General features: G+C 44.8%; 2 protein-coding genes across 2 annotated transcripts in view; one reads left to right on the top strand and one right to left on the bottom strand.

The window, feature by feature from the left end:
• Positions 1–1,808: 1,808 nt before the first annotated feature.
• Positions 1,809–7,667, bottom strand: MRPL35 (mitochondrial ribosomal protein L35). The gene is made up of 5 exons (XM_075261370.1): positions 7,584–7,667; positions 6,495–6,526; positions 6,171–6,321; positions 3,366–3,510; positions 1,809–2,044 (listed from the first exon to the last, which is right to left on the bottom strand). Exons 1-5 carry the CDS (start codon positions 7,640–7,642, stop codon positions 1,856–1,858), a joined length of 576 nt encoding a protein of 191 aa, XP_075117471.1. The 5' UTR covers positions 7,643–7,667; the 3' UTR covers positions 1,809–1,855.
• Positions 7,668–7,884: 217 nt separating this feature from the next.
• POLR1A (RNA polymerase I subunit A) overlaps positions 7,885–16,634 on the top strand; it is a 42,951-nt gene continuing 34,201 nt past the window's right edge. Inside the window, exons 1-7 of the mRNA XM_075261228.1 lie at positions 7,885–8,010; positions 11,595–11,799; positions 13,260–13,409; positions 13,528–13,632; positions 13,751–13,836; positions 15,320–15,420; positions 16,053–16,139. Coding sequence (XP_075117329.1) covers positions 7,934–8,010; positions 11,595–11,799; positions 13,260–13,409; positions 13,528–13,632; positions 13,751–13,836; positions 15,320–15,420; positions 16,053–16,139 — 811 coding nt within the window. The 5' untranslated portion in view covers positions 7,885–7,933. The remainder of the gene's footprint in view (positions 8,011–11,594; positions 11,800–13,259; positions 13,410–13,527; positions 13,633–13,750; positions 13,837–15,319; positions 15,421–16,052; positions 16,140–16,634) is intronic.

Here is a 16,634-nt window from a genome sequence, read left to right as displayed (position 1 = left end):
ATGTATATGTTTCACAGTAATGTTATACTTTTATATGTATTCTAGGGAAAGGAGGTGAACTTTTATTTATTTTATTTTTTATTATATTTTTTTAAAGTGGTTTTTTTTTTTTTTTTTTTACTATTTTAATATCCCCCGCCTAGGGGGCTTGAACCTGCAATCATTTGATTGCAAGTCCCATAGACGGCAATACAAGTGTATTGCCGTCTATGGGAGATTCTATACATTACTATCGCGGAGGGTCATAGACCAGCCGCGATAGTAATATATATCTATGACAGGCCTGGGAGCCTTCATTAGGCTCCCGGCTGTCATCGGAACAGGCCAGCTCCTGCGGCCTCGCCGTGCAGGAGCCGGCCTGCATCACTAAAGGTATGAGGCCGGGGGGGGGGGGGGGGCTAACTGACTGTCGGGACCTGCGGAGGAGCAGTGGGTTTGCAGCATGGCCGTGCTACTGCCACCACTGGTTTTCTTCAGCGGCAGTAGCGCGGCAATCCGCAGGCCCCGGCAGCTAAGACAGTCCCCGGCATCTGCTGTAATAGACCGGCGGATGCCGGGGAGTGTCTTAGCTGCCGGGGCCTGCAGTATTGTCACACTCCTGCCGCTGAAGAAAACCAGCGGTGGCAGTAGCGCGGCAATCCGCAGGCCCCGGCAGCTAAGACACTCCCCGGCATCCGCCGGTCTATTACAGCAGATGCCGGGGACTGTCTTAGCTGCCGGGGCCTGCGGATTGCCGCGCTACTGCCGCTGAAGAAAACCAGCGGTGGCAGTAGCGCGGCCATGCTGCAAACCCACATTCAGACTATAAGACGCACCCTCATTTTCCTCCGAAATTTTGGGGGAAAAAAGTGCGTCTTATAGTCCGAAAAATACGGTAGTTAGGTTATCAGTTCTGTTTAGTTAGTTGTTCAGACGAGCAGGTTTTTTATTTTGTTTTTGCCTGAAGTTAAAGCTGTATTTTGTTTTGCTCATTTTGTACCTGAAATCAAGGTTTATATATTTTCCTGTTTTTTTTCTAAATAAACCAGTTTGCTGAATATTTTGTATCCCTGTCTTGACTGTTTGGGTCTGCACAACTGCTTCTACTGAACCAACTTCCCCACATATGGTGGAGGATGCGGGCAGACTCAAGTTGAACAGCCTTAAAGAGAAATACACATTTTTTTTTTCTTCTCTCCTATGTCCTGGGTGAAGGCTGCAGGAGAGATTAGAAAGGAGACTGCCAGCATGGAGGGCTTTGTAAAACAGTTTGGGCAGGTCATCCTACAGGAGCAGCAGACTCAGGCACAGCAGCGAAAAGCCCTGATGGAAGCCAAGAGGCGACAACAGCAAGCACAGCAGCAGGAGGTGAACTTATGGAGATGCTAACGCAGCTCAGCAAGGCTCTGGTTGACAGAAAAAGCTGGAGAGTGTGCTGGTTCAAAAGAGACCCAGCGACTACAGGTCACTGCCCAAAGTGCCATGCAGAGTTCCCTGCAAAAGATGACGTCCACAGATGACATAGAGGCATATCTTTAGGGTATTGAGCCAGAGAAGTTGCCAAGGGAAATGCCAATGCTCTCTCCAGGACCTATTGTATGTGGGTCAAAAGTTTCCACCCCTACAGGTCCGAAAAAGGAGGGAGGGGGGTGTATGTCAGAAGGTGATAGGCAGAGTGCTGGAGTGCAAATATATTAGCCCCAAGTTTCTAACATATGTGTAATCCAGGGCGGATCTGGAGCAGTCATGTTTTTCTAATCCTTAACAGCAATTCGACCGGAAGTATAATGTAACTTGGTTTGATAAATTCACACATGAAAACCCCAGGTTTCTATATACTTTATTAGACATCATAGATTGATATAGAGGTTGAGGTCTACATATTGAGGTTGGTGCGGTCGTGGTACTTCTGGTAGGGGTCGTTGACGTACCAGTTCCTCCTCTTCCAGAAAGACGTGGTCATCTTGTCCAGCAATTTGCTCTGTGTTTTGTTACAGAACACGATTTCTCGGAGACGCTTCTTTCTGGCAGCCGTCTTCTTCCACAGCTTCTTTTTATAACCAGCCTGTAAATGGATATTAGCATTAAAGTGGTCTCCTTATCTGTGTATTGTTAAAGAACCAGACAGGAGGATTTCCTATCTGGACAGTCAATCGCGTGTTATGTGTAGAGGTTATGGACAACTTATAGACTGCATCTGATATCAGTGCCTAGTCAGCTCACAGTGCAGTGTAGGAGAAGACTATATATAGCAGACACAGTACTGTCCATAAAGGCTCACAGCAAGTATACGGGGGAAGATTGTACTGTGTTACTAAAGCAGTATTTTCTCTAATCTCCAACACTAGACTAAAAGCTACCCTGTCACTGAGCCTTACAATTATCTTCTACCCATAGGGGCCAACAGCCTCATAGCCTTCATGGATAGGGGATATCACCCCCAGCACCATAAAAGAACACTGGTCTAAAGGATAGGGGGCAACTTGTTCCAACTTAAAGAGGACCTTTCACCACCTGGGGCACATGCGGGTTTTATATACCGCTAGAAAACTGACAGTGCGCTGAATTCAGCACACTATCGGCTTTCACGTTCTGTGCCCCGTTGAGCTATCGGTGCCTGTACCGTAGCTCTTCACTGTCAGAAGGGCGTTTCTGACAGTCAGGAACGTCCTTCCTCACAGCAGAGTCTATAGCGCTGTACTGTGAGAGTGGTGAGGCTCTCACTGTCATCGTTGGATAGTAAGCAACGCCCCCTCTCACAGTACAGCGCCGTAGACGCTGCTGTGAGGAAAGGCGTTCCTGACTGATTGTCAGAAACGCCGTTCTGACAGTGAAGACCAACGGTACTGGCACTGATTGCTCTTCACCAGGGGAACAGAACGTGAAAGCCGATAGTGCGCTGAATTTAGCTTTCTAGCGGTGTATTACACCGCATGTGCCCCAGATGGTAAAAGGTCCTCTTTAAAGAGGACCTTTCATGGTTTGGGGCACAGGCAGTTCTATATACTGCTGGAAAGCAGACAGTGCGCCCCCTCCCCTCCTGATAATACTCGTCTATGGATGAGCACTGTGAGCAGAGGGAGGGGGCGTTCCTCCCCGCTCACACAGTACAGCACTATAGGCGCAGCTTGTACAGAAGGACGTTCCTGACAGACTGTCAGAAACTCCCTTCTGACTGTAAAAAGCTATGGTATCGGGACTGCTAGCTCTGCACCCGGGGCACAGATCGTGAAAGCCGACAGTACGCTGAATTCAGCCCACTGTCGGCTTTCCAGCAGTATATACAACTGCCTGTACCCCAAACCATGAAAAGTCCTCTTTAAATACCTCTCTTAAGTCAGGACCTACATAGACACTATAGATTGAAATCTATTTATCAAAAATACCTTTCTCCGAATCCACAGTCCACAGTGCAGACGCATAAATCGTTGGGTTACAGATCTCACAGTCTTCCTCTTTCCTTTCCGAACACTTATATAGGTGACTGTCCTTGACGGCTGCTGAAGGATGCTGGGAAGTAATGGATTTACTCTAAAAAGGCAAAAAAAAGGGATGGAAGTAAATAAATGTACAATAGTGGTAAAGTCCCAGATCCACCCCAAGAGGATATACAGTGGGGCAAAAAAGTATTTAGTCAGTCACCAATAGTGCAAGTTCCACCACTTAAAACGATGAGAGGCGTCTGTAATTTACATCATAGGTAGACCTCAACTATGAGAGACAAAATGAGAAAACAAATCCAGAAATTCACATTGTCTGATTTTATAAGAATTTATTTGCAAATTATGGTGGAAAATAAGTATTTGGTCACCTACAAACAATCAAGATTTCTGGCTCTCACAGACCTGTAACTTCTTCTTTAAGAGTCTCCTCTTTCCTCCACTCATTACCTGTAGTAATGGCAACTGTTTAAACTTGTTATCAGTATAAAAAGACACCTGTGCACACCCTCAAACAGTCAGACTCCAAACTCCACTATGGTGAAGACCAAAGAGCTGTCAAAGGACACCAGAAACAAAATTGTAGCCCTGCACCAGGCTGGGAAGACTGAATCTGCAATAGGCAACCAGCTTGGATTGAAGAAATCAACTGTGGGAGCAATAATTAGAAAATGGAAGACATATAAGACCACTGATAATCTCCCTCGCTCTGGGGCTCCACGCAAAATCTCACCCCGTGGGGTCAAAATGATCACAATAACAGTGAGCAAAAATCCCAGAACAACGCGGGGGGACCTAGTGAATGAACTGCAGAGAGCTGGGACCAATGTTACAAAGCCTACCATCAGTAACACACTACGCCGCCAGGGACTCAGATCCTGCAGTGCCAGACGTGTCCCACTGCTTAAGCCAGTACATGTCCGGGCCCGTCTGAAGTTTGCTAGAGAGCATTTGGATGATCCAGAAGAGTATTGGGAGAATGTCCTATGGTCTGATGAAACCAAACTGGAACTGTTTGGTAGAAACACCACTTTACGTGTTTGGAGGAAAAAGAATACTGAGTTGCATCCATCAAACACCATACCTACTGTAAAGCATGGGGGTGGAAACATCATGCTTTGGGGCTGTTTCTCTGCAGAGGGGCCAGGACGACTGATCCGGGTACATGAAAGAATGAATGGGGCCATGTATCGTGAGATTTTGAGTGCAAACCTCCTTCCATCAGCAAGGGCATTGAAGATGAAACGTGGCTGGGTCTTTCAACATGACAATGATCCAAAGCACACCGCCAGGGCAACGAAGGAGTGGCTTTGTAAGAAGCATTTCAAGGTCCTGGAGTGGCCTAGCCAGTCTCCAGATCTCAACCCTATAGAAAACCTTTGGAGGGAGTTGAAAGTCTGTGTTGCCAAGCGACAGTCCCAAAACATCACTGCTTTAGAGGAGATCTGCATGGAGGAATGGGCCAACACACCAACAACAGTGTGTGCCAACCTTGTGAAGACTTACAGAAAACGTTTGACCTCTGTCATTGCCAACAAAGGATAGATAAAGTATTGAGATGAAATTTTGTTACTGACCAAATACTTATTTTCCACCATAATTTGCAAATTTGTCTCTCATAGTTGAGGTCTACCTATGATGTAAATTACAGACGCCTCTCATCTTTTTAAGTGGTGGAACTTGCTCTATTGGTGACTGACTAAATACTTTTTTGCCCCACTGTAAATATTAAAATTCACTTTTATTGATATCTGAAAGTTAAAATATAGAAACACTTATCATACATAATAGTGCACTGGTAAGTGATTTAAAACTCACTGACTAATAATATAACTGCAGCCAAAATCCTTCTATTCATTTTCAAATTTAGGACTAGGTAAGTATAAGTGTCAGATATAGAATAGCTAAAAGGGGACTGAACTGAATACAGACACTAGTTCTCGCTTATTGTATCCCAATGCTTTTTAGCCCTTGAAATGTATAAGTCCCATAGCATAATGTTCAGATCTGCCAGGTGGGGTAGCAATGAGAAACCTCCCCCCTATTGTTGAGATCTAACCCATACCAGAAAAACCTATGTAATAGCGTCTCCCTGGTTCAATTGAGTCACCTATCCTGCCAAAGTTTGCTAAGGTCCTAAGCGATCTCAGTCAATTCAGGAGATCATCTAGTCCCTATATATAATGTAATCTATAGTAATAACATTATCGCGTTTCTTATGACCCGGGACGCAGGCCGGGTTCATGTGACGTCAGGAAGAAGGCTTGGCAGGATCGTGGAGAGGTAAGTTACATGTTTTTTACGTTTCTTACCTCTCCCGGTCCGCCAATCGTTATACTCGGGGGTCCGAAAACACCCCCCCAAGTATAACGATAGCAGCGGTAGTAGCTGTCACCGGGCCCCCTAATGTCCCGGGCCCTGTGGCAACTGCCTCCGCTGCTATGGCGGTAGTTATGCCACTGGTCCTAAGAATAGTGGATCAATATCAAGAAGCTGGACAACCCCTGTCAGGGTTCAATGGCTGTAACTGGAGTGCCAGTTGAGCCCACAGCATCACTGTACATGAAGTTTCAGGTTAACTCTCCCGCTTGCGCTGTATATATACTGCAGAGCAGGAAGGAGTTAATGTAGATATGCTGTGAAATAACGTCTGACAAGCCCATGTCACAGGTATTAAGCAGAGTATTCCTAGCAACCCCACTGTCTCATGGGAATGGCTAGCACTGGTAACACCAGGGAGACCCCACTTACCTGCTTAGAATGGCGCCGCTCTGGGTAGGGGATACACTATGGGTTGCTGGAAGGAAGACGCTCTGGGTGGATCTGGCAAGTGGAACGCACAACGCTGACCAATGTCGCACATTATTGGACACGCAGGGGTTTACCAGTGGCCTAAACAGTGCTAAAGACAAAAAAATAAAAACAAAACACATGACAATAATGTAGACTTGATTGCTATGCAGGACTGTGATGGCGGCCATATTGGTTGCATCCTCCCCTACAATATTACCGATGCTTTCAGATACCCATTACTCTATATACAAAGGCCAGGCGTAGTTATCAGCATTTACATACCTGCAGACGGAGAGGACTTCACTGGCCATTGTCTAGAAGAAAGATCAGAAATCTTGGATAAGGACACAACCGAATATAGATAAATAGAAAACAAGTGTGCCGTATAGAAAAAGGTCTTCCTACTGCCCGGAAACTGTCAGCAAGCTGCTGGAAGGAGATCTGAACCGCTCCATCAACAGCAGCCTGTTGGAGATTCCTTTAGTAGGGTTTCTGCACTACGCAGGGTCGTATACAAAGAATATATAAGGTAACACCAAGGAAATATGATCACCCCAATGATACCCCATCATACAGTCCCATTATTGCCATCACTGTCCTGATCACTGGGGCCTAGAGGTCAGACTCCCACCCCACAACTCAAATATTGATGGCCTACCCTAAGGTCATAGATAACATCTTTTAAGGACTTACACATAGAGGACCTATCCTTAGCACAGGTTCACCACCACTGATTGGTGGGGGGTCCAACATCTGGGACCCCGACAGTCTGCGGATTGCAAAGACTGTAGTGCTCACAAATGCTGCAGACTCTTCTTTGTACCAATAACGTCACATTCAGTGATCACATGGCTCAGTCCCATTCAAGTAAATGGGGCTGAGCTATAATACCAAGCACAACCGCTACGTAACGTAAGACACAGTGCTTAGTATTGGGAGAAGAGTCAGAACACACACACAAACCAGTGACATGTGACAACATACTTGCTGACTGGTTCCACTGACAACCACTCTCTGTCTGCAGTATATTTACAGTCCAAGATTATAGATGGACGTTTCCTTTAAGCAGCTACAGGTGTCCCAGAAAAGTACTAAACCAAACTGTACAAGCTCCAGATACTGGGAGAACCACAAGTCCCAGAAAGCAATAGTATAGCTTCTAAATGGTAGAGAACTACAAGTCCCAGGAAGGCAGGCATTACCAAACATACATGACAGCCTGGCACTTGTAGTTCTCCGCCATGTCCTCTAATAGAGGTGATAAACGCCACATCTCCCCATTCCCCTACAAATGGAATGGTCTCGTCCTTACAACCCAATGATCATAATTAGCACACTCTGCTCCCCATCCCTACAATCCCCCCTCTCTACCTGAGCAGTGTACCCGTCCTGAGACAGGCAGCCCGCAGCGGACCACAGGGCAGCGCCATATTGATAGAACCTCAGCTACAGGACTGTACCAAGCGGGAAGGGGGAGCCGTTCTTATGTCATACCTATAACTCTCATTGTGTAACTCAGCTTCTTTCTATGAAAAAATACAGGGATTTGTGTCTGCTGTATCGGGTAACAAAGAACAGTCAAACTGTTTGTAGTGAGTGACAGGTGGTGTTCACCAGATCCTCCCCCGTATGAGCTGAACAGTGGAATAGTCCAGCTTCCGGGTCCTGCACGTGTGTGTAGACGTGAGGGATCTGCGGCCGGAGAGCTCGCACTCTACACCATGATCTTCTCTAAGGACGTGCCATGGCGGCGCCTGCAGGACATCTCATTCTGTATTTATTCTTCAGAGGAAATCAGGTAACCGGCTGTCCTGTTATATCGTTTATATCATACATCTTATATGTCACACGTGACGTCATATGTGTACCATGTGCTGCATGCTGGACTGCTGTATGTTATTATACTGTATACTGTGTATACTGACCCCGGCTACTGAAATAAATATATATCATAGCATATTAGCTATAGTCATGTATATATACTTAAGTGTGTGAGTTTTACTCCGGAGCTCACTCACTATTCTGCTGGTACAGTCACTGTGTACATGCATTACATTACTTATCCTGTACTGATCCTGAGTTACATCCTGTATTATACCCCAGAGCTGTGCTCACTATTCTGCTGGTACAGTCACTGTGTACATACATTACATTACATATCCTGTACTGATCCTGAGTTACATCCTGTATTATACTCCAGAGCTGCACTCACTATTCTGCTGGTACAGTCACTGTGTACATACATTACATTACATATCCTGTACTGATCCTGAGTTACATCCTGTATTATACTCCAGAGCTGCGCTCACTATTCTGCTGGTGCAGTCACTGTGTACATACATTACATTACTTATCCTGTACTGATCCTGAGTTACATCCTGTATTATACTCCAGAGCTGCAATCACTATTCTGCTGGTGCAGTCACTGTGTACATACATTACATTACTTATCCTGTACTGATCCTGAGTTACATCCTGTATTATACCCCAGAGCTGCACTCACTATTCTGCTGGTACAGTCACTGTGTACATACATTACATTACTTATCCTGTACTGATCCTGAGTTACATCCTGTATTATACCCCAGAGCTGCACTCACTATTCTGCTGGTACAGTCACTGTGTACATACATTACATTACTTATCCTGTACTGATCCTGAGTTACATCCTGTATTATACTCCAGAGCTGCACTCACTATTCTGCTGGTACAGTCACTGTGTACATACATTACATTACTTATCCTGTACTGATCCTGAGTTACATCCTGTATTATACCCCAGAGCTGTGCTCACTATTCTGCTGGTACAGTCACTGTGTACATACATTACATTACATATCCTGTACTGATCCTGAGTTACATCCTGTATTATACTCCAGAGCTGCACTCACTATTCTGCTGGTACAGTCACTGTGTACATACATTACATTACATATCCTGTACTGATCCTGAGTTACATCCTGTATTATACCCCAGAGCTGCAATCACTATTCTGCTGGTGCAGTCACTGTGTACATACATTACATTACTTATCCTGTACTGATCCTGAGTTACATCCTGTATTATACCCCAGAGCTGCAATCACTATTCTGCTGGTGCAGTCACTGTGTACATACATTACATTACTTATCCTGTACTGATCCTGAGTTACATCCTGTATTATACCCCAGAGCTGTGCTCACTATTCTGCTGGTACAGTCACTGTGTACATACATTACATTACATATCCTGTACTGATCCTGAGTTACATCCTGTATTATACCCCAGAGCTGCGCTCACTATTCTGCTGGTACAGTCACTGTGTACATACATTACATTACATATCCTGTACTGATCCTGAGTTACATCCTGTATTATACTCCAGAGCTGCACTCACTATTCTGCTGGTACAGTCACTGTGTACATACATTACATTACATATCCTGTACTGATCCTGAGTTACATCCTGTATTATACCCCAGAGCTGCGCTCACTATTCTGCTGGTGCAGTCACTGTGTACATACATTACATTACTGATCCTGTACTGATCCTGAGTTACATCCTGTATTATACTCCAGAGCTGCAATCACTATTCTGCTGGTGCAGTCACTGTGTACATACATTACATTACTTATCCTGTACTGATCCTGAGCTATAGCCTGTATTATACTCCAGAGCTGCACTCACTATTCTGCTGGTACAGTCACTGTGTACATACATTACATTACTTATCCTGTACTGATCCTGAGTTACATCCTGTATTATACTCCAGAGCTGCAATCACTATTCTGCTGGTACAGTCACTGTGTACATACATTACATTACTTATCCTGTACTGATCCTGAGTTACTTCCTGTATTATACCCCAGAGCTGCACTCACTATTCTGCTGGTACAGTCACTGTGTACATACATTACATTACTTATCCTGTACTGATCCTGAGTTACATCCTGTATTATACTCCAGAGCTGCACTCACTATTCTGCTGGTACAGTCACTGTGTACATACATTACATTACTTATCCTGTACTGATCCTGAGTTACATCCTGTATTATACTCCAGAGCTGCACTCACTATTCTGCTGGTACAGTCACTGTGTACATACATTACATTACTTATCCTGTACTGATCCTGAGTTACATCCTGTATTATACCCCAGAGCTGTGCTCACTATTCTGCTGGTACAGTCACTGTGTACATACATTACATTACATATCCTGTACTGATCCTGAGTTACATCCTGTATTATACCCCAGAGCTGCAATCACTATTCTGCTGGTGCAGTCACTGTGTACATACATTACATTACTTATCCTGTACTGATCCTGAGTTACATCCTGTATTATACTCCAGAGCTGCACTCACTATTCTGCTGGTGCAGTCACTGTGTACATACATTACATTACTTATCCTGTACTGATCCTGAGTTACATCCTGTATTATACTCCAGAGCTGCACTCACTATTCTGCTGGTACAGTCACTGTGTACATACATTACATTACTTATCCTGTACTGATCCTGAGTTACATCCTGTATTATACCCCAGAGCTGTGCTCACTATTCTGCTGGTACAGTCACTGTGTACATACATTACATTACATATCCTGTACTGATCCTGAGTTACATCCTGTATTATACCCCAGAGCTGCAATCACTATTCTGCTGGTGCAGTCACTGTGTACATACATTACATTACTTATCCTGTACTGATCCTGAGTTACATCCTGTATTATACCCCAGAGCTGCTCTCACTATTCTGCTGGTACAGTCACTGTGTACATACATTACATTACTTATCCTGTACTGATCCTGAGTTACATCCTGTATTATACTCCAGAGCTGCACTCACTATTCTGCTGGTACAGTCACTATGTACATACATTACATTACTTATCCTGTACTGATCCTGAGTTACATCCTGTATTATACTCCAGAGCTGCACTCACTATTCTGCTGGTACAGTCACTGTGTACATACATTACATTACATATCCTGTACTGATCCTGAGTTACATCCTGTATTATACTCCAGAGCTGCACTCACTATTCTGCTGGTACAGTCACTGTGTACATACATTACATTACTTATCCTGTACTGATCCTGAGTTACATCCTGTATTATACTCCAGAGCTGCACTCACTATTCTGCTGTATAGTGAGCCTGGCTGTTCAGTGAGATCAGTGACAAGATATGTGTTGTATAAATGTTTCTATAATCTGGCAGAGATCTTGAACCTTGTACATATTTGTATCTGCACCAGTCAGCAGACATAATAACATCTGGTTGTTGGCGGCCACATTTGATACATACATAATATTGATATAAGTTCTGTCAGTCTTTGCCTCGGCCTCGGTTGCTGCTTCTTGTCAGACTTGTCACCTGTGTCACTTTCTGTTTTAGGAAGCTGAGTGTATTGGCTGTTTCCAATCCCCAGTACCTGGACCCTGCAGGCAATCCCTTGAAGAATGGCCTGTACGACCTGGCCCTGGGCCCTGCAGACAGTAAAGAAGTATGCGCCACCTGTTCTCAGGATTTCATCAACTGCCCCGGACATCTCGGCCATATTGAGCTGCCTCTGACCGTGTACAATCCTCTGCTGTTTGATGTAGGTGTTCTGATGCCATTTGTACTATGACTTGTGAGACATGGACTCCCTAAACATGGCATGCCTGGGTCTCCTGTCCTGTCAGAGGAGCTGCCATTGTTGCTTGTGCACTTCCCGGGCTTCTGCTGCTCTCTATTTCATGGTTCCTGTTGACATGCACAAAATGGAGCGATATCTTCTGCAGGATAAGGAGTAGAGAGCAGTATGGAGGTGTCAGGACAGCAGCAGCCAGGGATCGGAGAGAATCGCTGCCCCTTTAGAGGTTATCCGGGGGATACATTTTTTTAAGAAATAATATTTTTGCTTTGCTGATTCCTCACTGCTGAACTTATCTACACCACTGAGACTCCCACTAGAATGATATCCATGTCCCCAGGATGGGATGGTGGTCCTACATACTGCTGCTCTGTTCATGGTCTATGGCAGTGTTTTTCATTCTTTTCAAGTACTCTCCTAGCGAGAAAATGTCCCAGCTAAGTACCCCAAAGTAGCGATCTCTTATAAATGACTTCTAATAGCTTTGTAATGGTCCCCACATGTAACGTAACGGTCCCCGAACCCAGGGATGTGTTATATTATATGCAGCGCTGCATGCAGGATCCTATAGAAGCACAATGAGCGCTTCCATCAGTACTGATAAAGGTTCTTATTGCGCTCGGGAGCGAGCGGTGAGCGCCATTCATTGCAGTGTTGTGTTGTGGGGTCTGCTGTGATGTCAGCACATGGTGACTGATGATTGTCGCTCACCGCCAGCGGCGCCAGTAACTGCAATGAAAACCTCCATCAGTACTGATTGAAGCAAAGCATCAGGGGCTATGTGTGAGTGTCTGTCCTGGGCAGGGGGAATCTGTATGCAGTAGTACCATGTGTAATATATAGCAGTGGGGTATACCTACTGGGGTACATGTGGGACTGACTGACTGCCAAGCCCTTGTATCTACCAACTCTTGGGATAAATTATGCTTATGGAAGAACCACTGTAAGGCCGAGGCCCGGTGTTGTGTAAATGCAGAGTTTTTACAGTACCAGTAAAGTGAATAAGATTATAAGGGGTTGGACACGTTCAGGACAATTTTAAGAGACAAATATTATCGTTTGTATAATATAAAGATGTACAATTTTCCATGAGTGACTTCTGGCATGTAAACCTTTCCAGAGCGGCTGATCTGGTGAGGTCAGATCTAATATTGATAACCTCTCCTAAGTATAGCCCATCCACTAACTCCTTTAAGACATCTTTAGTTGCCATCCAAAATACCAGTTACACCTCCTCATTGTGAGCAGATTTGACTGCACTACGGTTTGCAATGTGATATGACTGCTACAGTCCTATAATCTTATTCTGTGCTGCCACATGCTGGTTGCATGCGGTACTGCATTTTATATAGTTGACTTCTTAAAAGTGATGAAATTGTCATTGGCTCATCAGTGTAATAATCTCTTCTCCTTGCGCCGTGTAGAAACTCTTTTTGCTAGTGCGAGGCTCCTGCTTCTACTGCCATCTGCTGACATGTTCTCGTTCCGCCATCCACCTACTACTGAACCAGCTGAAGCTACTAGACAGGGGAGCGCTCAAGGAGGTGCATGAGGTGGAGTGTGTCCTCAACCAGGTGAGTGAGGCCTTATCTATAGGGCATGAATCTCCTATACAACCAGGGATTTCCCGGAAGACAATATTTAAGATAAAGTAGATTTGATAACTTCCTTGTGTTTTATCTGTGCCTGCAGTTTTTAGAAAATAACAACCCCACCGGGGAGGAGATTCGTGAAGAACTGGAAAACTACACCAGAAACGTGCTGAAAGCCTTCCCTGAGAAGCAGGAGGAGTCCCGTGTAAGTAACTGCAACGAGAAATTGATGTTGCATTCCCAGCATGCTCTGCAGCAGGGGGCGCTCTGTATAGGATGACAGCGCAGGTACTTACGTTACGTCTCTGAATTCTTTTCCGTAGGTGAAGAACATCTCTATGATCAGGCACAAACTTATCACTCAATTCTGGAAAGTTTACATGAAATCCAAGAGGTGTCCTTATTGCCAGTGAGTCACGGAGGAGACCGAGAAAGAATTTTGGGCAATTCGATTCAATTGATTTATTTTTATGTTCATTTGTTATTTTAAGATTATCTTATTTTAGCTTGAATTTTTTTTTTTTATCTCGTTTTTTTTGCAGGATGACTTGAATTTTGTGGCGTTTTAGGTGCAAATAGTTAGATTTTGAGTTAAATTATTATCATACATCTATTTACATACATTTGTTTTATTTTTTTTCATTAGGTTTTAAGTAATGTCAGTGTCTGTTTGTTCGGGTTATGGCCAGTACCGTATAGAAAATATACATTAGAAGTTGCAATTTATTTAATCACTTACACAATACTTTGGACTTCATAATGCTGCAAAGCATCACAATTTAAAGGGGTGTTGTGATTAAAGGGATTCTACCATTAAACTACTTTTTTTCCTAATGAACACGTCGGAATAGCCTTAAGAAAGGCTATTCGTCTCCTACCTTTAGACGTGGTCTCCGCCGCGCCGTTCCGTAGAAATACCGGTTTTAACCGGTATGCATATGAGCTCTCCGCAGCAATGGGGGCGGGCCCCAGCGCTGAAAGGCCGATGAGCGCATCCCCATTGCTGCCCGAGAGCTCTTTCCTGCGCCGCCTCCTTCTTCTGCAGCAGCTCCGCCTCTTCTGGCTTCTCTTGCTCTTGTAGTTCTATACAGGAACATAGAGAGGCCACCCCAAAATGGCCATTTTTGGGTGGCCGCTCTTGCAGTTCAATACAGGAGCCGGCTGGTGGCCATTTTGGGGTAGCCGCTCTTGCAGTTCAATACAGGAGCCGACCCGCGGCCATTTTGGGGTGGCCTCTCTATGCTCCTGTATAGAACTACAAGAGCAAGAGAAGCCAGAAGAGGCGGAGTTGCTGCAGAACAAGGAGGCGGCGCAGGAAAGAGCTCTCGGGCAGCAATGGGGACGCGCTCATCGGTGTTTCAGCGCTGGGGCCCGCCCTCATTGCTTCGAAGAGCTCATTTGCATACCGGTTAAAACCGGTATTTCTACGGAACGGCGCGGCGGAGACCACGTCTAAAGGTAGGAGACAAATAGCCTTTCTTAAGGCTATTCCAACGTGTTCATTAGAAAAAAAAGGTAGTTTAATGGTAGAATCCCTTTAATACTTTTATAAATGATGTTTTTATATTAATCTTGCTATAAATATGAAACAAACCCTCTCCCCAGGCCTGTTCCACTGCTAGGATAACAGGACAGACCTATAGGCCGTTATAGCGCTTTGCAATATGGGACCCATACTTGTGCCAGTGCAATACTGAACAGTCAGGCCATTCACTTGCCCGAGAAATCACAACCCCCTTGACAGTCAGAGTGGAAGCCAAATTCTCCCAAACATAGTAGGGTACAAGGAACATGGTTAAATATGGGTTCTGTAATGTAGAGGTGGAGTCGCAGCCTTGATACCAGTTTTATTCCAGCTCTTGGGTCCTGACAGTGATTTCTGTGTTCCTCAGTGCGCCGTGCTCCGTAGTACGGAAAGAACACAACTCCAAGCTCACTATGATGATGGCCTCCGACAAAGAGAATAACGTATCAGAAGAGCCTGAACCTGAAAGTGAGTAGCTTAATCTGCCCCGATGTGGGGAAGTTGTACTTGTATTACCTGTAATAGACTGGGTGAATCGAAAGTCAGATATTTGTGTAGGTAAGGTGATCTACTTCTCTGACGCTGGACCCCACTATCATGAGAACCTGTGTGCCCCATATAAATGGCATGTCTGTGTGTGCTGACCCTCCTTCATCTCTATGCGATTGCTCAGTACAGTAGTTGGCTATGTCCAGCACCCCACTACTTGTCTTCTCATGATTGGTGGGGGTCTTGATGGTTTCACCCCCATCGTTCAGACATTGGGGGAAATCTTGTAAGGACTGTCATAGACTACTTAAGGGTACGGTGACCTTAGCGCTGACCATCGCAGTAGATCAGTGCTGTAGTATGCCCATGGACCCCTTCATTGTTTACCCAAGCATAGTGCCATACATACAGTTGTGGCTATTTCTGGTACTGCAGCACAGTCCCATGCCCCCACCAATCAGTCAATGGTAACTTATCCTAAGGATGTCATCTTGCCAAAGTTTCTCTCTAAGACCAGTTACTTCCCAACTTTTGACGTCTCGTGTTAAGCATTTCTTGGCGACCTTTTCTTGTTTCAGACGAGTTTTCACCTTTTCGTACTTCCTTTTCAGAAAAGGAAGTAGTGGAGCTCACCCATCGAGGCTACATGACGCCGAACACGACAAAGGAGCACATAGAGGCTCTCTGGGAAAATGAAGGTAATGTCATGTCTATACTGTGTACTGTATCTAGTGGTACACAACGTAATCAGAATTATGTGACCATCACATCTATGCGGCTTATTCACTTTGCCTCTAGAGCCGGAGGATTGACTCATAACTGGTATCCATTACAAAGCTACCTAGTGGAAAATGGCCCTTGCTTTACAGCACTACAGCCAATGATTTGAGCGGTGATCTAAGACTTGTATATGGCAACAGCTCTACTGTGTTAAAGGGATTTTTTTTTTCTTTATGTAGATTGTGAGCCCCACATAGAGCTCACAATGTACATTTTCCCTATCAATATGTCTTTGGAATATGGGATGCAAATCCATGCAAACACAGGGAGAACATACAAACTCCTTGCAGATGGTTTTTTGCCCTTGGCGGGATTTGAACACCAGGACTCCAGTGCTGCAAGGCTGCAGTGTGGTGTGGCCCCCTTTGTGTTAAAGAGAGTCTATCATTAGAATTCCTTTTCTACAAAGACCA

This window comes from Leptodactylus fuscus, chromosome 1, assembly GCF_031893055.1.
Source record: "Leptodactylus fuscus isolate aLepFus1 chromosome 1, aLepFus1.hap2, whole genome shotgun sequence".
In the NCBI taxonomy this organism is placed as follows: domain Eukaryota; kingdom Metazoa; phylum Chordata; class Amphibia; order Anura; family Leptodactylidae; genus Leptodactylus; species Leptodactylus fuscus.
Note: the sequence above shows the minus strand (reverse complement) of the source record. Positions and strands in the feature narration are given on the sequence as shown.